Below are 23,307 nucleotides of genomic sequence, written 5' to 3'. Positions count from 1 at the left end.
CACTGGCTCCCGGTGGAGTACAGGATCAGGTTTAAGGTGCTGGTTTTAACCTTTAAAGCCCTATACGGCCTAGGACCTTCGTACCTACGGGACCGCCTCTCCTGGTATGCCCCACAGAGAAACCTACGGTCTGCAAATAAAAACACCCTGAAGGTCCCAGGCCTCAGAGAGGTTAGGCTGGCCTCAACTAGAGCCAGGGCCTTCTCGGCTGCGGCTCCAATCTGGTGGAACGCTCTGTCACAAGAGACTAGGGCCCTGCGGGACCTGACATCTTTCCGCAGGGCCTGCAAGACAGAGTTGTTCCACCAGGCCTTTGGTCAGGGCGCAGCCTGACTCCCTCCTCTGGCAACCTGCACAGAATTTTGCTTAATGGTTGCCATCAACTTGATTTTAATTAATTTTTATAATGAAATATTTTTAGAATGTTTGATTATTTGATTGTTTGATTATTTGATTGTTGTTAGCCGCCCTGAGCCCAGCTTCGGCTGGGGAGGGCGGGATATAAATAAAAAAAAAATTATTATTATTATTATTATTATTATTATTATTATTATTAGTCGTGTCCGACTCTTCGTGACCCCATGGACCAAAGCACGCCAGGCACTCCTGTCTTCCACTGCCTCCCGCAGTTTGGTTAGGCTCATGTTTGTAGCTTCGAGAACACTGTCCAATATCCAGCCATCTCGTCCTCTGTCGTCCCCTTCTCCTTGTGCCCTCCATCTTTCCCAACATGCAGCCATAAGGCCCACTAAATTCATTGGGTCTTACTCCCAGGTAAGCAGGTTTAGGATTGCAGCCTACAGTCTAGGTATATATCACTTCCAAGACTGAGCTGCTAGCACGCCATATTAGACATGTGAAGGCAGGAAAGGATTTGGGTGAGATGCCTCTTACTAATACCAAGCTCCTCCACTTGGGAAACAAGAATCATTCATCACCACAATTACCGGCTTCACAGTTCAGGGGCATCTCAGGCTCTGGCTTTTGGCAAAGAAGAGCTAATCTCTCAATAGATTATCCTGAAGCAACCATGAAAGGCCGCAGAACTCACCTCTAGACAAGCAAGCAGGTTCTTTGACAAATCTAAGGACTGAAGGTTTTTAAAGGCTTTCAGGCCATCTCCAAGAGAGACAATTTTGGCTGCATGGGTTCCCTGCAGAGAGATGGACTCCACCTGTTCTGGAAAAAAATGGCAACTTGTAAATGTATTTTGGTCTTTCCTACAGTTCTTAAACTGCAGTTTTTCACATATCAGAAAATTTGTCTATCTGATTTCTTTTAGCTTTGTATATTCTGACTATGTGTGGGGGGGGGTTAGATGTAAAATATGTTGCTGTCATCCACAGGTATGGGTCCTATTAAGCTGCAACCCCTAAACCCCACTGTGGCAGAAAACAATAGTGCAAACTGGAACTAAACTGAAAAAAATTAAAGAAATAACTCTCAAGAGACACAAGTCGTAAGCAGCATTTCAAAGGAGGATCTCTTAGGATAGAGAAAATACTTTTAGAAGAGCTCCCATGGTGCACAAACATCTTTTTATGCACTGTTGCCTCTAATCAAACAGGTTTTTGTAACCATTCAAAACCTGCAGAACCAGTTTATCTAGAGGCAAAGATGGTTTGGATGAGAACAGCAGAGGACCTTGGGGTCTCAATATTTAATTTAGTACCTCCTCCGCACCATTCGAAATAATAGTTGCAGCGCCCCCTAGGCTCTGCACCGTGTGAACGAACTGGTCAAACTCCCTAAATCTGCCTCTAATAAGCATTTAGAAAATGAGAAGCAATTCTTTCAAATCAGATTCCACTCTCTTGAGTGTAAACACAAACTATCTAGCATTTTCTTTCTTTCTTTCTTTAAAAAAAGATTTATCTTTGTTTTCTTTTTAATACTTTTATTAGCTGCTTTGACTGGCTGCTTTGAGAGAGAAGAGTGTGTTATAAATAGTATTAAAACATATAAAAAGAGAGGCAGGCAATCTGCCCAACACATTCAGAGTGGACTTAAGGCAGCACTGAATTTGCTGCTATAGGTTTAACAATATTAAATTCCCCAACCTGGTGCCAAGGGCAGAAAGCTGTAAAAGGCTCGTGGGATCTCCCTTTTTATGTAAGATCCCCTCACAACAAAACAAAGCTACTGCTTCATCCTAGCCTGATTTTGCTTCAGTGCACCCGAACTGCAGAAAAATCCCTGAAGTGGCCTCGTGCTACTCAGCAAGGTACTTTGGCTGCCCTGTCCCAAGGACCAGCACCCCGCACCACCACCGTCCCCGAAAGAAGCCCCTCCCCCACTCAGTCCCCCTCTGAGTCCTCCTCTTGAGGCCCCCACCGCGGAGTACTTTCCACTCTCCTCGCGTACTTATAGCGAGAAGTTTTCGCCAGGGCGGAGGGACAAGAGAAGAAGCCAGGGAAAAAAAGGGAGCCGTTCCGCATGGAACAAAAGTTCAGGGGAATTAGTTCTGTTTCACACATGCCTACTACCCTCCCGACCGGCCAGCCTTCCCTGGAAACGTCCAAATGCTCTAATGAAGTCGTGGACTGTGCCAGACTATGAAAAGGAGCGCCCCTGAGCATGTGCAGAATGTCCACACCCGGTGACCGAAGGGTCCCTTAACTCTGGAAGCAGCGAGCCTTGGAGATAGGCTTGAGCTTGGCTGGGCCTAAAAGTAGCCGTGGTCGGCCGGCCGGGGAGGCTGCCCCATGGCGGCGCTGGGGGGGGCGCTCCTTTGGGAGACCGAGCGAGGAGGCCCCTTCGCGCGCGCCCCCGGCCAGCCCTCTCGCTAGCTGGCGGTCAGTACCTGGCTGTAGCCCCCGCAGAGCCGGCTGCCGGCGAATCCAGGCCTCGCTCAGCGGCACCGCTACCGCCATGAGGCCGCCGCGCGTTGCCTGGCAACCCGGGCAAACACCGCGCGGCGGCGGCGGCGGAAGGCCGCGAGCCAAGGAGGCCGTTGAGCGGCCGCCGTCGCCCGGCCTTTGCTTTGCCCTGCTGGGCGCTCTGCCCCGTCCCCTCAGGATGGTCCTCCGCCCCTCCCTCCGCCTGCCCAGCAACATGGTAAAGGGGATCCCCTCACAAGAGCAGGACAGAGAGAGCGGAAACCCCAAATGGGCCCCCTGTGCGGGGCTGGAACCGGGGGCGAGGGAGGTCTCCCTCTACACACGCCCCCACACGGAGCGCGCTCTCCGCCTTTTTTCCAGCGCCGGGAAAGAGCGTCTCTGAGCATGTGCAGCTGGGGAGCATGCATCCTTCCTTGCCCCGCACTCGACAGCATCCTCGGATCCGAAGCATTATCGGAGAGGCTTCTTTTTAACATAGATTTTAAAAGAGTGGGTGGGGGAGGGGAATTCACGGGTCTGGTTATTTTAAAGGCTTAGGATCTGCTCTGAGCTTGTACTGATTTCTCCCCCACCTTTCAATTAGGAAGAATCAGAAATAGTTTCTGAAGCTGAATCTTCTGAGGAAGAGCTGATTCACCTGAATGTCGGAGGCTGGTGCTTCTCAGTTCCCAAAAGCAAAATCGCCCAGTTTCCAGACTCTCTGATCTGGAAAGAGGTTTCGGCTTTGACTCAGAATGAAAATGTGCGCCTGTTCATTGACAGAGATGGTTACACCTTCAGGCACGTCCACTATTACCTGCACACCTCCAAGCTGTCCTTCTCCAGCTGTGCTGAACTGAATTTGCTGTACGAGCAGGCCATGCTTTTGCAGCTGACCCCACTATTGCAGGTACTGCCTTTCCTGGCTGTGGTTGAGAACATGCTCTATTGACCAAATAAGATGTAAGCTGTCAAAAGGCTGATAAGTTAGAGCCCAGTTTAATGGGACAACTTTCACAACAGTAGTTTCTTCTTTGGCTGCCCTGGAACTGTCCTTTTTGGACTGGGGAACACTTTATAGGGATGGTTGTGCAGCTCCGTCTGGCTGGGAAAGCAAGTGCCTGTGTCAGTTGTACAAAAACCTTGGCAGAATTAGAAGCCAAAGCAGACAACAGCTCAAGTTAGGCTTAAGCATGGGCTTAGAATGTGGGAGCTCTATGAGAACTCATGTGCTCCCAGCTTCATCTTACAACTGGGTTCTTTCCCACTACCTGTTTTTTGCCAGCCATAAGCTGCTGTGGCTTCTGGACTGGCAAGCTACAGCTAATAATTTTCCTCACATTCATGATTTGAATCCCAATGTGAGTTTGTACACCCTGGTTTGGTGGCTAGTGTTAACTGGGTTTGCCAATTTGCATGTCTGGGTAGAGTGTGATGAATGACAAGCAGAATACAAAGGAAGGAATCTGCATTCAAGAGGAGAGAGGCCTCCCTCAAGCCAAGCCGTGGTTCAGTGTTACATCTGAGTTATGTATTCAAGCAGGCAATCAAAGCACTGAGGCAGATGGAGCAAAGGCAATCAGATTGAGGAGCCTGAAGTCCAGGGAAACAAAAGCCCAAGAGAAGAGTAAACTGGGAGTTCTGCTCTTGTCTAGGCAGAAGCCAATGCAGAAGCTATTTATACCTGGCTTGGCCCATCTGGAGGCCTCTTTATTCCTGCTTCACTAATGGGACTGTTGTGGGATCACCCTCCCCACTTTCCTGCTGACTCTGAAGAGGACCCTGCAAGTCCTAAGCGTACTATGGAGCATGATCCCTCCCCATCCTGAGTTTTCCACTTCTAGCTCTACATCCTCTTATCTCTGCAGGAGATAAGTTCCATTTCATTCAAGGGGATAGACTGGGCAGGAAAAGTTCTCAGTGGACTGTGCCTCCTGTGTCAGTGTTTTAAACCAAACCTAGGTGGTGAGGATTTACAAGACCCACCTCAGTCTTCAGCTGCTTGCCTGTCTCACTTTCAGGCAATGAAATGGAGGGCACCAAGACCAAAGGTTGGCTTTGTTCTCAGATGAGGCATCACGGAGAATGTAGAGAGGGAAGGATGCCTATCAACAGGTGTGGGTGGGACCTGTCACATAGACATGTAGGTGCAAGCTGGTTGATGAAGAGCTTCAGGGCTACTTAAAGCTGTTTTTTTCCTACAAGGCACAATGAATTGGACAGCAACACCGATTCATCACCTTCTTAAATTACTCAGTACCCTCATTAAGGACTCATCCAGACTGCCTTTGTGCTGCGTTTCTAGGCACAGGTCTGGACTTTAAAGCTGCATGTCTGAGCACTGTTGTTTTTTGTTCTGGCACTTTCCCCAGGAAAACCCACGTTTTACCGCTGAATTGGAACAAACAGCAATCAGGTTTTCCACATACTGTATTTCCATTTGCTCCAATTCAGTGGTAAAATGCGAGTGTTCCCGGATAAAGCGCTGGGACTAAAATAAACTGTTCTGAAACAGTGCTTTAAAGCGTGGACCTGTGCCTGGAAAGCACAGTGCAAAAGGAAGTCTGGATGAGCCCTATGACAGGTTATAATGGGTCAACCATGAACTGTCTGAGTTGACAGTAATTTACACTTCTGAATAGGATATAGGTTATCTTTGCTAGGTTTCACAGGTCTGACTTGCCTTTTACTGAAAACATCTATGACAGATTCCTCCTAGGCTTCTCCTGAAGACAGAAAAATAAGTTGGTTCCCCTGCCTACATTGCTGAGCTAATAAGCAATTATGCTGTTTGTTGCAATCACTCCCTTCTTTACACAGTGCATAGTTAAACTATGGAACTCGCTCTCACAAGATGTGGTGATGGCCACCAACTTGGATGACAAGAGGAGTGGACAACTAAGCAGGACCTGAGTTGCTGCTGGGAGACATAAGTGGGGAGAGCACTGCTGTTGCGCTCAGGTTCTGCTTGCAGACTCCCTATAGGGGCATCTGATTAGCCACTATGGAAATAGGGTGCTAGCCCTCTGGGCTGAGCCAGCTGCAAGGCTCTTGTGTTTTTCTGAAGCCTCCCTAGCTGAGCCTCTCCAGATGCCACCTCAGGAAAAGGGAGAGAAGCTACCTTCCCTCTTCCTCCTTAGTCCCTCCTTAATGACGGAACAGAAGCACATAAAAGGTTTGCCAAAGGGAAGCATCTTTATGAGCCTGAAAATAGCATCATATAGCTTAGAATAGCGCTTACATTGATGATGATGATGACCACAGGCTTATTAAAAACTTTAAGCTTTGCATTGCTTAGGAACTCTTACTTTGTACTGAAGCAAACATCATTGATGGCAGAGCCGAAGGAAAGCATTCTGCTATGCGCACCATGCTGTATTGCAGCCCTCCTCTTTTAACGCTCCTATGATTTTGTTTAAATATAATGAAAATGCATGCTTAAGAGATGTTTGCCTGTCTTAACAGACCTTAGACAATTTGAAGGAAGGAAAACATAATTTACGTGTCCGTCCTGCGGATATACCAATAGCTGAAAGAGCATCTATGAATTACTGGAGAACACGAAAATGTATCAGCAAGCCTTCAGAATTTCCTCTTAAAAGTCCAGCATTTACTGGTAAAAGTCCATTGTAAGCAACTACTTAAGGTTAGACAGGACCAAAATGACAATTGTAGTGATCATCAGCAAACATCTTTGATAATTTTTATAAACTTCCCCTGGCTTCATTCAGCCCACATGATCCCGTGGATGGAGTGCGGGTTAAGCCCAGGAGATGTGGACTCCAAGAAAACTCAGTCATTGCTTATTTATATCTCCCCATCCCTCAGATACATTAACAGGACTACCTAAAATATAATATTTAATAACACATCACATGAATACATTAATATAAGCTTAAAGCAGCAGCCCTATAAAAGCATCAGCCAAAAAGCATAAACACCTAGGAAAACAAAGAAGCCTTTGCCTGATGGCACAACAACTTCAGAGTGGTCACCAAGTGAGCCTCTGGGTGGGGGCGGGGGGAAGACCAGTTCATAATGTCTATAACATTATTAGTGTTTCAAATCGAATGTAACTGATCCATAGAAAGGACTCTATGAACTGAAAGCTGAAACACTGTATGTACTTTTGTTACCCAAGAAAATCTTCAGTAAAATTAAAAACAAAACCAGGCGCCATTGCTGAAACAGCCCATTTGCTGATAGCAACTGGCCATATCTCAGATGATGGGGGAACCCAGCGAAGGAACTCCAATGCAGATGTAAGTGTAGCGGCAGGTGAGGGGACGGGCCATCATTCAAGTACCCTGGACCTATGTCAAGAAGGGCTTTACAGGAGAGGACTAGTGGTGCAAGATGCTTGCAATGACTCATTCCAATTAAGCCTAGCAGCTGTATTCCCAAACCTTCAGAAGCAACCCCAGGTGGCTAGGTGAGCAGATTACAGTCATTCACTTTCAGTTACAATGACATATCTCAGTAGGATTATAAAACGAGTTGATGTTGATGTTTAATTGTTTGGCTGCATTCCAAATCACTGTTCTTCCTCCTAATAAACTTTTGCCTGACATTAATTAGAGTGCTGCCCCTTGGGTCATTTGCTCTAGAATGAGGCTTGCTTTATTTTTCACTCGTCTGGGTTATGACAGGATAAGTAGCATGCCCGTGAAGGCGCTGAATGTGGTGTGTTTGTTTTTTAAGTCCTCTAGAGAGAAATTAGCAGTTGAACTTATGCACACTGCTAAGTTGTTTGTGACAAAACTCTTAATACAAATTTGTATAATTTTGTGAGAAACATCCCCTGAGAAACCAAACGGAAACCAAGTTCCTGTCACTTTTGGTCCCAGAGGCGTGATAAAAGGCAGCAAGGCACAAGACCAGATTCATTTTGTCCCCTAGAGGTAGGAGGCTGAACTGAAAGTTGATGCTCATTGACAACAGAGAGTTGGGTCTGTTATACAGATACTGCCTTAGAGTCACTGGCACATAATCCTGTAATTGAGCAAAGTCAAGTGTTTTATTTACCCAGATGTCTTTTCAGATGAATTGTTACTACTAATTGCCTTTCTTTTCTTAATTGTTTTCAATCTGTTTTTTATATTATATATTATATATTATTTTTACTACATTTTACCGAGCTGGGTACATCATCCTGGGTACTTTGGTAATAAGAAAGGAGAGAGAAAATGTGTGATATATATATATATATACACACACACATATATACACATACATATATATATATGAATGAGATTATAATAACCAGTGTTATTTTTCTAGAAAAAGAGGTGCTGGAGCTTACAATGAACTTCTGCCTTGTTCTCTTAGAATGGCAGTGGTTCCCTTCTGAGAGGTGCCAGAGCTTTATTTCCCTTCATTTTTAATTCCTTTGTCACATTCACTAAGATTTCACTATTCCCTTTATTGAGTTTATACCCATTAAATATACTTCAGATTTGTAAACTGTATTATGGGTTTTGTTTAAATCAAATGGTGTATAAATTTTATTAAATAAATTAATTAATTAATAATGACCCAGGCGAATCTTTTGGCATAGATAATCCCAAAGCTTGCTGAAGATCAACAACCATGTGAGGTCAACTATTTCTTTGTATTTAATTTGTCGGGTCTAAAAAACATGCAAATAGCATTAGCCAGCACAGATGATCATGAGCTTGATCTTAGCAGTTGGAATTTTTGCTCCCCTGCTTGCACCAGTGGAGAATTTCTTCTCAGTTACAAATACCAGCTCCAGATGAGGATTTTTCCACAGGACTACAGCAAGGAAAAAAAGGTTAAGCTTGCTTCCTAGCCTGCTGGGATTCCTAGTGATTATCAGCTGCAACAGCTGGTGCTATTTGCATGGGATGTCGTGTGTAGACTGGGGTCACACATCAAACACTGAAAGCACATTGCTTCCCCCAATGAATCCTGGAAACTCGTTTGTTAAAGGGTGCTGGGAATTTTAGCTCCATGAAGGGTAACCTAAAATTCCTAGGAATCTTTGGGGGAAGCCATGTGCTTTCAGTGTATGGTGTGTGTGACCCCAGGCTCTGGATTCAGATTTCTAGTGCTTTATCTGCTGTCTCTGGTCTTCCTAGCTCCTTGCTGACATTCACTTTTCCTCCCTATTAGGATTACATGAGAAAGTCCCCCTAGGACTAATGGACACTCCGTTGCTAGATACTGAAGAAGAAGTGCATTATTGCTTTGTGCCACTAGACATGGTTGAAAAATATCCTTCCTTGGTCAATGATGACAACTTGCTGTGGCTGTCTGACAATGCTGTGCTGATAGAATGTGAAAGCAGTGAGTTTCGCTTCATAGGTAAGCCTTTTCCTTGAGGAAGACAGCAGCAGCAATAGGCAAGAAATAAGTGTTTCCTTCTATTTCATTTTTTAAATTATTATAACACCCTTTCTACTACTAATATGCTACCAGAGGCAGTCTCAGAACCACAGGTCATGTTCGAAGGGTTGGGGCAAGTGGAATATGTGGGAGTAGGTTGTGGGTTTAGGTCTGGTTTTGGTCTTGGTGCCCTGATGGGTAACCTTCAAGAGAGTGGTCAATGGGAGTGCAACCCTGTTTCTTTTGCTAGAACTTTCAGTGGCTTTCAATTATCATTGACCACAGTATCGTCCTGGACCAACTCTATGAACTGGAGGTGGATGCAGTGGCATAGCGTGGGGGGTGCAGGGGGGGCCGGCCGCACCGGGCGCAACATCTGGGGGTTAGGGGGCGCAAATCCACGGGTTAGGGGGCGCAAATTACTTGCCTTGCCCCGGGTGCTGACAACCCACGCTACGCCACTGGGTGGATGGCACTGTGTTCTGCTAGTACCTATGGGAGCAGGTTCAGAGAATAGGGTTGAGGTCTTGCTACACTCTGGGCTTATCTTTGTGTTTTTCATTTTATAATTTCTAGCTAATTTTCTTCGCTCAGAGAAGATGCTTTTGCCTGACAACTTCTCCAACATGGATGCTCTGGAGGCTGAGGCTGAGGCACTGGGGATCCCCGAAGTCACAGAAGCAGTGAAGACCTACAGGAGGAACCCTGGTGCGGTTCTTAATTGCATCTTTCAGTGTAACTCATCTCTATATTAATAGATTTCAAAATAAAATGGGGATTGGGCCATGGGACTTTCACTGGAATAGCAAGTCAAGAGAGGTATAAAATATAATTCTTAATTGTTCATTTCTCATTTGTACATTTCCCTTTTAGGAATCTACTCAGAGGGAACAGCTGACCTTCAAGGCATTGTGAAAAGCACCACGAAGAAGCCGCAAGCTGTTCAGGAAGCAGCAAGTCTCCCTTTGTTCCCAATGGCGCTTGGTCTCTTGGTCAAATATCCTGACTCTGCTCTGGGGCAGCTTCACATGGAGAGTACCCTGGATGGGAACAAGCTCTATATATCCGGGAACGGAGTTCTCTTTCAACATGTCATGTATGTCTTTTTGCACCAAAGCAGAACCAATTAGCTGTCAGTGTGCCTAAGACCACTGAGGTGAGGTGGGATAATTGACCTTGCACTATGCTCAAACTCAAAAGAGAAGAGCTTCTCAATTGAAAAGAGCATGACTGGGTCTTTGAGCAATTGCTGTGCCCCTAGAAAAAAAGGGGAATCATTGGTGGCTTCAAAATATGTAGGGAAATGCTTTGATCTTAATACATTTGACCATACACCTATTTGGTTTTACTTTTGTGTACTTTGATGGTTAATTTATATGATTCTTGACCATGTTTGCATTCCACCAGCCTTAATTACTGTTCTTCAGGTGCACAATTGCAATTGAAGGTTTTAGGCACACTGAAGTTTCTCTTAGTTGTCTAATGAATCTGATTTAAATAAAATTGGGAGTTGGGGTGGTGGTGGAGAGAATCCATGTGTAGCCAAAATAGTAGGAAAGAAATCACATGGCTATCTTTAAAAAATATATATGCAAAAATAGATAAAGTAATTTCTTCTAAGTCTATTCCCCTTTTTATCCAAAGGAATTGGTTAGGCACTTGCAGACTCCCACTTACACGGAAGATGTCTGAGCTTCCTGAACTCTGTGCCTATTTGGATCAAATGGATATCATATATGAGCCAATGAAGGATGCCTTGAAAACTTTTCTAAAACAAAAGGCACCTTTAGAAACCGTGGGAAAAGGTAAGTCAGCTGTTACTAGTTTGACCCTTCTTATTGAGTTTTAAGGGAGGGAACAATGTCTTTTTAGTAATGAACAACATGGAATATTAAGCTATAAAAGAGCAGAATATGAAACGTTATGTTTGAACCAATGGATGTTACAAAATAAGTAGTCATTCCCCACAATGTGTTTATTGTCACTAACATTGCAAATGACTTTATAAGGAATATCATTGCATTTTATGTCCATAATACTCTGATTTACAATTATAGCAACACAATCAGAATTTCACACAAAAGTATATAACTGCATGTAACTGTAGGGATGTGAAGGCAGTCTGCCAGGTGTGCTCAGGCACACCCCAATGCTTAAAAATAAACCACTGCATATTCTCCAAGATGCCTTGGGGAATATGTGTATCTTGTCAGCATTTGGCGCATTCTCCAGGTGATATGCATAACCTCCAAGACACATCAAAGAAAGTGCATATTTTAGCAGAATTGTGTACACTGCATGGTTTGTGCATATCTTGAGAGCTATTATACATTCTCTGAGCAATATGCATTATATCCAAGAACATGCACACTTCAGCATAATCTGATTATTGCAGTGTACAAGTAACCTCAGATAATCTGCAAAAAACAGCAACATAAGCAGGGACTTTAGTGGACTGTCTGTAAGCACTGACGGAGGAACAGGGGTGCGGGGGGAATGCATCACCCCTGGCGGCATGACCCCGGTGGGGTGCCATTGTGGCTGCCCCCTCCCTGTGCTGGGTGCCACACCCCCGCAGGCAGCACGGCATGCCCCTGGGTCGCGCACCAGCCATGCCCCTCACCTGCTCTCCGCCACCCGCCCCACCGGAGCTTGAAGCTCCGCCACTGTCTGCAAGTGATGTAAGTGATAGCTGGCAACTGTGATGATTAAACTGAAGTTATTGTGCATATATATGCAGCAACTTTCTACACATAAGAACCCTGCTGGATCAGACCAAAGATGCGTCTAATCTCACATCTTTTTCTCGCAGTGGGCAAGTAGATGCTTCTAGGAAGCCCACAAGCAGAGGAAAAAAGTTCCATTTGGATTTCGTTCAAAGAGGCTCCCTGTAACTACTGATCAGTGGTTACAGCGAGCCCCTCTGAATGCATTCTCACAGCTGATCAGTGGTTACAGTGACCTTATTTGAACTTTGGCAGGTGGCAGACACCTAATGTCAGGTGATTTACTGCTGTCAAAATTGGTCCACAGTGGTAGAATTGGGAATCAGGCCCACTGGCTAGATCTAATTCCCCACTCTAGTTATAAACTTTCTGCTACAGTGTACTGAAGTAAGACTAAAGTAAATTTTGACCTGCGACTGCAAAGGAGTCTTTGTAAGCATTAATAGAAGTGAGCAAAAAATGGCATTATGTTGAGTAATTGGCAATATGTGCATGAATGCTGAGCTGTAGGCTGGTATGGCTGTCATTCCCCATGGGCCAGCTGAAAACTGCCCTGCTCTAAGGGCAAATGGAGGGGAAACTTGCTTGAAAACTTGCTTTTCGAGTTCAGTAGATTATCTGCTGCTCCTTGCATGGGCAAAACATTTGTATATGAGCTTGCAATAGGGAGGGATTTTGTGGATCAAGGGTGTTCACCACACTGACAAAAGCAGCAATGCGTTTAAAATTGCATTCTGTTTCTCTTTCACATGCAGGCTGGGCAGCAGGACTAACAGTCTTTTCACTCCATCATATTGTCAAAGTGTATGTAGGAAGTCACTGGTACGCAACTTACTTGCAAACATTACTGAAGGTACAGTTCTTAAGAACGTGTTACATTGCCTTTCTTGCCTTTTGATAGTCTGAACCTTCAGGCCAATTTCCTAAAAGCATTGAGGTGCTTGCACTGAACTGTATCAACCTACTTGTGGGAGGTGGCACTAAACTTCAGTTCTGCTAGCATTTTGGCATGAAAGGTTCTGAGCTCACCTTGTCACATGCTTGCTTTCTATGGGCAGGAATGTTTTAACATGTCCCCCCCCCACATCCTAGTGGAATAGTTCATATGAACACCTGAAGCTGCCTTATCCCAAGTCAGATCATTGGCCCGCTTGGCTTGGTGCTCTTTACTTTCCCAGCAGCTTTCTAGTGCTTCAGGTTTAGTCTCTACCATCTTCAGTTTAAAGGGTTAATTAACTGGTGATGAGAGAAGAATCTTCTCTGCCTGAGATAGTTCTGGAGAGACAGCCAGAGAAGGCTACAAGGAAGAAAGCTTCATGGCATACAAATACTCCTTAACTGGATATGCTGGAGATTGAACCTGGGACTTTGCAGACATACTTGATAACAGTGTTACAGACTAGCACACAAACTGAAGGTAATTCACACCTCTACAGTACATGCTTTATTTACACATATATACAACCTGTGTCTAGACCGAGAGAGCATAGAACATTCATATCCCAAGAGGTTCCTGTTCTTCCCATTGCTGCAGCCTCATATTCCAAGAGACTCCAACATCCTGTCTGACCTTCTCTGCAGCATAAAATGGACTGCTTGCCTCATGCTCTAGCCTACCCACCCCTGCTGCCTCAGCTTGCAAAAGGACACTTTTCCTGTTCACTTACCTCATTGCTCACAGCATTTCTGTCCCTCCCTCCTGAAACACTGGACTTTAGTCTCTGCTATATCTCACCTCAAGGAGAGGCTTTCACCATTTTCTGTCTGGCCCGAGTGTGTGTGTTATTGGCCTTCTTAATGGATTAATGGTTCAGCCTGGCTCATTAGCCTAACTAAATCCAGGGTTTCCTGTGTTTGGCCCAGTTTAATCAAACTTTGATTAATTATAACTTTTACTGAATCCAAGAGTTATGAGTGCTTTCCGCCCACAAACTCTGGCACCCAGAACCTATAATAATACATTTTCCTTGTGGAGTAGAAAAGTTGTGTAAGGATTGTTTCATTGTGGGTGAGTGTGGGCAAAAGAGGGCTGCTTTCTCTTTCAAACAGGTTGTGCTTCTGTTCTTCTTTATGGCATTGGTTTTGTTTTTTGCCAGTTTCCACAGCTGCTGTCAAATAGCAAAAAGGTGTATTGGATTACTTACGGTCAGGCTCTCCTCATCCATGGTGATGGACAAATTTTTCGACACATCCTCAACTTCCTTAGATTTGGCAAACTCTTCTTGCCTTCTGAATTTAAGTAAGTGAAATGTTTGCCATTTCCTGTGTTCCTAACATGGTCAGCTCATCATTAATGCAGCCTTCTCCCCCAATGCAGGACAGCCACGTGGGCTTTGTCAATTGGAAGTTTATGCTTTGGCAGAAGTGGTCTTTGGCTAGAGGGGCTGCAGCAAGTCCCCCAGCAATCTTAAACTCACGGTCACCATTCAGTGCCACCCATCAAGGGAAAGTGGCCTAGGCATGTCCCACCTGGATGCCTCCTTCCTATTGGACAGAGAGTGGAATGCTGGCTACTTCCCATAAAACTCCATATTCTGGTGCTGTGTGAGGGATACATGTAGTGCTGTCCTGTGGAGGTGCCAGTTTCCATCTACTCTGCTTCCAGCTTGGCACTACAAAGGAACCTCTGTTTGCTCAAGTCTCTTCAGCTGTATCATGTGATCCCGCCTGATCTGGGTGGTGGGTGGAAGATATAACAACACACTGGGCCAGTGCAGACTTTCACAGTAAATAGCCAATGTTCCATTTTGACTTACACCCAAGATTTGGTGTGAGTTTGCAGCAGAGTGTAAGGAGGAGAAACCTGTTAGCTCTTGAGGGAACATGTGCCACCCTGATATTTTAAGATGAGACATGAGCTTCAACACGCTTTTTAGAGCACCTGTATTTGAGTTGCACAGTCTTGTTTATTGCCAATAATGTTTTTACAAAGTTTGACAGGGCTCTCTGCACACTTGATTTGCATAAACAAGCCTTGAGTTTTGTTTCTAATTGTCAGAGAATGGTCTCTGCTGTGCCAGGAAGTGGCTGCGTATCAGATCCCTTCTCTTGTCGAGGCTCTTCATCAATATGACACATACAGGTATCCTCAGTTTCTTTCTCCTTTATCTTTTAAAAAATCACGTATCAACCAGTGATGTTCAGGGGGCATGAGAACTCCCGCTAGGTGGACAATAGGCCAGAATTACAGAAATTCAAAGCACATCTACAAGCCGCTCCCCTGTAGTTGTTTATCCCTGAATGCCCTCTTCGTGGTAAACAGCTGGGAGGCAGTTTTAAGCAGGGGTGGGGTGGGGAGTTTGGTAGGAAACAGTTTTTTATCCAACCGCCCTCCTGCCAAGCTCATTGCCCTTTGTTCCTGAATGGGAGGTTTGTGGCATCAGCACTGTCAGGCACAAAAAACCCTGATTTTAAGAGTGAGAAGGCATCAGTACAATGAAGAGGTTTTGGAGGAGAGATTTCTTGATCTATGTAATTCATATTCCACCTTTTTTGCAGTATAGGACCCATGGCAGCTCACAGTACAAATTAAAACAAATACTGCTAAAAATATACAGTATTGACACAATACTTTCATGACATGCCTAATTTTATAAACTTCAATTATGTTGCCTCTTACTCACCTTTTCTCTAAACTAAAAAGTCCTAAACATTACAACCTTGCCTCGTAGGGGAGTAATGCTGCACCCCTTTCTCAACTTTGCAATAACTTTTTTGAGGTGAAGTCACTAGAACTGTACACAGTATTCCAAATGCAGTTGTGCCATAGATTTATATAATGGCATGATAATATCACCACTTTTATTTCCAAATCCTTTCCTGATTATTCCTAGCATGGAATACATCCTTTTCACAGCTGAAGCACACTAGGTCAACATTTTCATCAAACTATCCACTAAGTTCTCAAGGTCTCATTTTTCCAGGAACTGATACAGCGAACTCCTCCTCCTCTTCCTCTAGCTTTTGCTCACAAACTGCTTGAAATTTCTACTTCCCCCCTCCATTTTTTCAGTGTCTACATCTTAATACATTTTGAAGATGCAGGCAATATTCTTAAATATGGAGGCAGGCACACTGCCTCCAAAGCCATGGCTGACTTCACAGATGATTCTTGTGATGTTTTATTTACAGGTTATGGGTGCAACAACAGGAAGCTCAAAGAGCAGCTTTTCCATTTAGAAGTCTTGAGATTGCAGTGCCAGAGAAAGAACAAGAGTCTGGTGAAGAGCCTCAAAATGTAAGGTTGATCTTCACTCAATATTATCATTAAGAACATAAGAGCCTGCTGGAACCGGCCACTGACCCATCTAGTCCTGCTTCCTGCTCCCACAGTGGCCAACCAGATGCCTGTAAGAAACCCACAAGCAGGAGCCAAGTACAAGAGCACTCACCCCTCCAATGGTTTCCAGTAACTAGCATTCAGAAACAAACCTACCTCCATCCATGGAGGCAGAGCATGACCATTGTGGCTAGTAGCCATTGATAGCCTTACCCTCCATGAATTTGTCTAACCCTCTTTTAAGGCCGTCCAAGTTGGCAGTCATCCCTGTGGTTTAGAATGAGTCTACCTTACAAACCTCTAATGTTAAACTGTCTTAACTTTCTCCCAATCATTTCTGGAAGGTTCTATAATCCTCAGCATTTCTCAAAGAGCCCAATTTATTATTCACCCTCCAAAGATACAAAAGCAGCTGCCACACCTCATAAGATTATAACAGAATCCTGTTATACTGATTCTAAGGGAACTCTGATATTAAAGCAGTTGCAAAACAGGATACATTGACACTGCCAAATTACACTCTATCTTAGAATTTTAATGGAAATTTTCGCTTTTCTTTTCTTTTCTTTTCTTTTCTAGCACTCCTATATTGCTGTGGATTTAGACCAATGTGCCAATAGCTGGAATATATCTAGAAATACACAAGACCTGGAAGAAAGAGACAGAGTGAATGAAAAGTCTCCCCACATTTCCCCAACCAAGGGATCAAAGCGAAGAAATAACTGGGAAGGATATAGCCAGTCCACAGATGGGTGGGACAGTTCCTGCTGTTTCAGACAGCCTGAAAGGAAAAGAGGAGCAAAAGGCAATTTAAGCAAAAAACCTGAAAACAGAGACACTCCCATCCAGAAGCTCATTTCCCTAGTGCAGGGATGGGATATGGCGAACTATCGGTGCAGTGAAGTCCAGCAGGTGGCAACATCCAATGGTGTCAAAGTGGCTGAAGAGCCCGAAAGGAGAGTGCCTTGCAATTTCCCACCAGCCACTTGCTTTGGGGTCACCAGTCCTGAGCTCACAAGTAATGGGCAGCTGCCGAAAGCTGGGCAGTGCCTGCTGGGCATCCCGGCTTCTGAGGCGTGGCTTGTCAAGATTGGAAGACAAAGCATTTCTGAGGAGGTTTCTTCAGTGGCTGAAAATATTGCAGCCAAGGAACTGAGTGGCCAGAAAGAGAGAGAGAAAGGTGAATTTGCTGCTTGTAAATTAGCGCTCTCTGAGGATGTCAGGAACAAGGAGTGCCCTCCTCTTTTTCTCCCCCCCCCCAAAGCAGGGGTTGCTGGGACCTTTCCTTTCTCCTTGACTCTTCTGCCTATACATAATGGCTTCTTGTTCACAGAGATGTGGGATTAGTGATCAATCACCTCTTTATTCATGATAGAGAGGGGTTGGTGTAGAAGCAGGTGGGGTGGATATTATCTCATTGTCATGATCAGGCCACTTCCTGGTGAAGTTTGGTCTTGCAATGATTATTCCTGTCTTCAGCGGTGGGGGACCTCTGCTGGTCCACCCTTGGAGGTTGATGACTTTAGGGGATTTTTCATTGGGTAGAGCAAGTGATCCTATTGAAGCTCTTGTTTCATTGTGGAACAGTGAGATGACTGGGGCCTTTGACACAATTGTTCCAAAAGGTCCTCTTTGGCACCGTGGAGACCACTCCCTGGTACTGAAGAGCTGTGGTTGATGAAGTAGGCTGGATGAAGACTGGAATACAAGTGACAGAAATCAGTGCTATAAAAAGAAAAAATGAAAGAGGAAAACAGTGATTAACTTCTCCTCCTGCAAGGAGCATCTAAGGGGAAAATCTTCATGATTGTTGCTCTGTGTTTAACAATTAGAGGTAGAAGCTACAAGTCAGCTGCCTCTGTGAAGTTGCTGTTTCGAAAGCCCACTTGGGCAGGGCCTGTTCTTTAATTGCTTATGGAGATCCATGAACTGGTTGCAGGGATCTTTAAGGGATTAAGTCTCTAGCGTTTGTATGCAGAAAGAGGAAGGTTAGCTATTTTGGCAGTTGTTCTTCTGCTTGTTCCCAGGCTTCTGCAAGTTCATGCAAGCTCCACGGTTGCCATAGAGGGCTTATTTAGCTGATACTTTGCCGTGAAAAGTTGCTTGAATTGTTCAGGACTGGGCTATTCATATCTGAATAGCTTCATATTTATTTATTTTAGGGGCTTTTATCTCATACAATGAAAAATGTAACACACCCATCAAGCAGCATAAAAAGAGTCAAGAGTTGGATGGTGAAGCATAAATAAAGGCCTGTGTGAACAGGTGTGCCTTAAGTAGGCAACTGAAAGAAACTACTGATGATGCCTGCTTAATATGAATAGGCAAGGAGCTCCAGGCCAAGGTGCAGACACACTGAGTTCCCTGTGAAAACATCATGTGGTACCCTTCATAGTGCCTCTATGCTGGGCCGCTATGAGGGGCAAGATGGTCTCTCAAGTCAGCTGTTCCCAAAGAGAGGTCCTCTTATGGATCAGTAACTGGTTAAGAAATAGGAAGCTGAGAGGAGGACTAAATGGATAGGTCTCCCAATGGAGGGATGTAGAAAGTGGGCTCCACCAAGGATTGTGACTGGGGGTTGTGTGTTTTACTTTCTTCACTCTAGAGTTAGGGATGAACAGTGAGGTTGCCAAGTTTGCTGATGATACCAAATTGTTCAAAATGTTAGAATAGAAGAGGCTTGAGAGGAGCTGTAAAAGGAAATCAATTCATAAATAAGCTTAGCCTAACCCCAAAACTGAGTGAATGGGCAGTAAAATGGCAAATGAAATTAAAAACAAGTGTAAATTGATGCATGTGGGATCAACATCCCCACCTTAATTTCACTTATACTCAAATAGAACCAAAACTGGGGATCACTGATGAAGAATGAGACCTTGAGGTTGTAGTGGACAGCTTGGTGAAGGTGTTGATTCAGTGTATAGCAGCTGTGGAAAAAGGCAAATTCCACATTAGAGATGATAAGGAAAGGGATTGAGAATAAAACTACCAAATATCATAATGCCATTGTACAATTTCATGGTGAAACCACCATGGGTTTAGTGTGTATAGTTCTGGTCACACCTCAAAAAGTATATTGAAGCACTGGGAAAGGTACCAAAAAGGTAAAAGGGATGGAGCAACTGTCCTATGAGAAGGGTTACAACACCTGGCACTTTTTAATTTGGGAAAAAGTGAATAAGAGAGAATGTGAAAGAGGTGTGCACATGCTGTGGAATACATGGGGTGTAGAACTGGCCACAGAATGGTGTCTCATTGCATTCCATGTCTAATACGACTTCCTAAATTCCATTGGTAGATGCAAGTCAGGGTGAAACATCTGATAACTTTTTATATATGCCAATCAATACATATGTCATGTTAACAATTTTTACCCATTTCTGCCCAGGGACATTCCCTGAGCAAAGCAGCAGTGCTATCATGGATGAGCCCCATGGGGACACTGGCTTGATTCTTAAAGTGGAGCATCCTCCGATTGTGGCTTGTGATGGTTCCTGCTCATCTCATGAAAGCAGCATTCTCTACAGCACACACCTGGAGAACATGAAAGTAGCCAGTGGCCTGGCACACCCCATGGCCAAAGGTACTTGGGATGGGAAGGAGATATAAGGAAAGGGCAGGGCTGAATATATCTCATCTGCTTTTGCTCTGAAGGGCGGGGGCGGGGGGGAGGGACTTCCTCCCTCAAAAAATAGAACACCCCCCCGATTCTGTACCCAGAATCTTCACTATTTCTCCTTGCAAAATGAGAAATTACTGTATATTTTGACAAGAAGCTCCCACTCTTGGAACCATTCCCGTAACAAAGATCTTGCCCTGTTGAGTTCAAGGAAAAAAATTGGTTATATTGTGAAGGCCTTTTCTATTGTATTTCAGTGGGGTAATGGTGCTTCTTGAACATCAAATAATGCCACAAGTAGAGACTAGCTCTGAGCTGTATAGTGTCCAATAATACAATTTGGTAAGACTATTCAGTGTATCTGGGATTTTCTTCTTGGGCAGTTTGGTTAGTGAATGTCATGGGACTTGCATCTTGCTTAAGTCCTTGAGAGTGACCTGCTCTGCTAGACCCCATATGCTGCTGCAGTTGCTCTCTTCTAGAGGCCCACATGGTTGGATTGTTGGCATCAATCAGCAGTGTGGGTTGCTGAGTAAAACAGCTTTGTCTTCAGGCAGATTATGCTAGATTAATGGTCTTCAACCAGTGGGTCAGGAGCCACGACTGGGCTGCAGTTTGATTTAAGGAGGGACACAACAGCAGCAGCACCATGCAAATATTTGACTAAAATATGAGAAATGGCTCCCTAAATGCATATTTTTGTTAAAAAGGAAAGTAACATAGAAACTTGCTTTATAGTAGGGAAAATTGCTTTGCAAAAGTATTAGGGGGAAATGTATACATTGGGAGAAATTCACACTACAATGCTGTTGATTTTTTATTTTTTTATTTTTTATTCAAACGGATAAGGAAATATAGAGAACCGAATTTAAAACTGAGAAACTGAGAGAAATAAAAATTGACAGGATCCCCTCCTCCTCACGTTTCCAACTTGCCTTGGGTAGTTTTGCAGTGGCACTAGAATACTTGTGGATTGTGCTGTGACTAGCTGGACCTGTGGTGAACCAAGGATGTGACTCCTTGGCCACACTGAGTTACAGGGCCAGGCAGGAACCATGGGAGGTGGTGCCACCAAGTCAGAAACAAAATGCCCCAAAGCCAAACCAAGATCAGTGTAGGCGGTGCTGTTTTTGTACTCAAGAGAGGGTGATGAGGGAGACACTGAAGGTCTGGCAAAGAAATGGGTGTTGATGGCACTCCCTAATTCTTTCCACTTATAGATATTGTCTTTCTGAGCTTTCCATTGTCACAAGAGGAGATTTTTTATGCCCGAAAGTGCCACTGCTTTCTCACCGATGTCATCTTGGATTCCATAAGGCAGAAGGACCCCAAGAAAATGACTGCCAAAGTCGAGCTGCTTGTGCAGAGGCTGTGGGTAAGAAGACAACATGGCTGCTCTTGGGCTTATAGAGGTCTTGGGTGCCAATCCCGAAACCATGTGGTCTCTTGGCACAAGCTCTGCTCGCCTAGGGCATGTCACCTGCTGAGACCTCCTTCCTAGTCTAACAGCTTGCCTGTGAGCTCTGGGAATATTTGGAGACCACCAAAAGGCAATAAGCTTTGCCCTGCCCTCATGTCTCCCTTCTTCTAAGGCTTCTGCGGAAGAGAATCCTGCAGCCATTCCTGCCTGCCTGGTCCTGGTCCTTCACCTCCCCCCCTTCCTCACAATCCTGCTAACTGCTCTTCTACGCAGTTGGCTCTGGAAAATGGTTGCTGTGTGCCCTCATTTCTTGCAGAGCCTAGAGATCACAGCTAAGGAGTTTGTGGCTGACTTGCTGAATGTGGCGCCCTTTAAAGCAGATAGTCATGCTTGTGAGAAGTTACTGAAATGGATTGAAGTAAGTGTGAACTATTGATTTGCTTCCTTTTGTAGTGGAGGACAGGGACTGCTGCTGACCCAGAAAGACCAGGCTCTCACTGCTTGCTTTGTGACTTCCTCCATTTGATTGAACAGAAGGGCTGTGGGGGGGGGGAGGGAAGGGAGAGCCTCAGAACCCACAGTGTCAGCTTGGATAACAGGTTAATGTTTGAGGAGAGCTGAGTGAAATTTGCAGGCATAGGAGCTCATTCTGAGGATATGAACTCTGCCAAATTGGTTCAGGATTTCACTTTTACTGAGTGCTTACTTTCTACTGTGAGTGTTCTTTAAAAGACAGCATCAACAAATGTATGTCACTTTTATTTCTTAGAAGAATTGGGTGAAATTTGAAAGTCTAAATGTCAGGTAAATGGGTGCAGGGTTTTTTATTTTGGCAAGGGGAACCTGTAAAGTTTCTTTTTTTAAGGATCCCTTTAGCCTATGGGGCCCTCACACCTCCTTCTCAAAGCCCAGTGCCTTGCTTACCTGGTTTTGGGAAGGTGGCATGAGGGCTGGGGTGTGTGTCAAATGTTGCTGAGGGCCACCAAAAAAAGCCTCAAGGGCCGTGTGTTGGACCGCCGTGCACTAGCTAGTGGAACAGGTGGAGAAGGTGGCCAGTAAGCCTGTTGTTCTGCTGGACCATCCTCATCCAGGGGTGTCAGGAGGACCTGGCCCAAGCTATCCTAGGTACACCTCTCTTGTCCACTAACCAGTGTTCCTGGGGAGATGCTGTGGAGGGCAGACATTGGTTCAGGAAGTAGGGACAGACACCATCTCCCTGTTAGTTGTGATCCTCAAGCTGTTCTTGGAGCCACAGAGCCCTTGAATGCTGCCAAAGCCAGCCACAAAGAGCAGAAAAACAGCTTGAGATTTGTTTTTTCTGTGACCCTCCCAACAGCATTTGTGATTGGAAGTAAAAAATAGCTCCAGTAAAAGCGTTTCCCAATTCAAAACAGAACTGCATATCGATTCCTCTCCCTTACCCCTCCACCCTCTCTAGCATTTCCCATTTTTGCAGACGTTGAGGTACAAAATGTATCAGATTAGTTGGATGGGATTTGTGCCTCTTGGATTTGTGCCTCTTTGAAGATGTTTGCGCACAATTACTAAATTGCATTCAACCTTTTCATGCCCGAGTCCATCTTTAATCCTGACCTGCAGTGGAGGGAGTAACTTCTAAATTTTAAATATGTGTCTCCTGAGGCGTTTGGGTGGCCTTCTATCTGGACACACACACTTCAGCCAGTGATGGACTTTGCGCTCTCAAATTTCAGTGGCACCCTGTGTGACACTAAAAATCACTGACCCCCCCCCCCACCTCACACGCTCTGTTCTACAGCATTGTTGTGGCGCCCCCTGCAGCATGGCTGAACTGGTTGTGCTACCCTAAAAGCGCCTCTGCTTCAGCTCTGAGTGTTTGGCAGCTGGTTCAACAACTTAACCCTGAAGGGAGAATGTCATTGCCACTCCTTGAACTGTTGCTAGCCTATTTGTTTTTCCCTTTCAGTTTACTCTGCCATTTGCCTGGAAGTACAGTTGCTGCATTGACCTGCTGATAAAAAAAGGTTACTTTCAATCACTCTCTCATTTTGTCATAGGGAAATATTTACAGAAACCTTAATAAAACTGAAATCCTTTGTTTCCTCCGTCCAGATAAA

General features: G+C 44.7%; 2 protein-coding genes across 4 annotated transcripts in view; one reads left to right on the top strand and one right to left on the bottom strand.

Moving 5' to 3' along the window:
- The window catches only part of LRRC36 (leucine rich repeat containing 36), a 24,058-nt gene extending 21,146 nt beyond the window's left edge, over positions 1-2,912 (bottom strand). The window contains exons 1-2 of the mRNA XM_083624912.1: positions 2,804-2,912; positions 1,052-1,174 (exon numbers count right to left, since the gene is read on the bottom strand). The gene's annotated coding sequence lies outside the window, so the exon portion shown is untranslated. The remainder of the gene's footprint in view (positions 1-1,051; positions 1,175-2,803) is intronic.
- KCTD19 (potassium channel tetramerization domain containing 19) lies at positions 2,305-23,307 on the top strand (the record flags this gene model as incomplete). 3 transcript variants are annotated; one of them, XM_083624872.1, is made up of 16 exons in its annotated part: positions 2,305-2,447; positions 3,424-3,729; positions 6,285-6,435; positions 8,955-9,146; positions 9,744-9,875; positions 10,041-10,263; positions 10,812-10,972; positions 12,649-12,746; positions 13,990-14,132; positions 14,892-14,975; positions 16,025-16,130; positions 16,752-17,352; positions 19,561-19,755; positions 21,012-21,166; positions 21,528-21,629; positions 23,157-23,307. In XM_083624872.1, the coding sequence occupies 15 exons, from the start codon at positions 3,700-3,702 to the stop codon at positions 23,268-23,270; spliced, it is 2,487 nt and encodes an 828-aa protein (XP_083480998.1). In that variant the 3' UTR covers positions 23,271-23,307. The 3 variants fall into 3 exon arrangements, with proteins under 3 accessions (XP_083480998.1, XP_083480999.1, XP_083480997.1); XM_083624873.1 differs by lacking the exon at positions 2,305-2,447 and adding an exon at positions 2,654-2,795; XM_083624871.1 differs by lacking the exon at positions 2,305-2,447 and adding an exon at positions 2,872-3,057.

The sequence above is a fragment of the Podarcis filfolensis genome (assembly GCF_964270895.1).
Source record: "Podarcis filfolensis genome assembly, chromosome: 8".
Taxonomy (NCBI): domain Eukaryota; kingdom Metazoa; phylum Chordata; class Lepidosauria; order Squamata; family Lacertidae; genus Podarcis; species Podarcis filfolensis.
The sequence above is the reverse complement of the archived record's forward strand: the minus strand, read 5'-3'. Positions and strand labels throughout refer to the sequence as shown.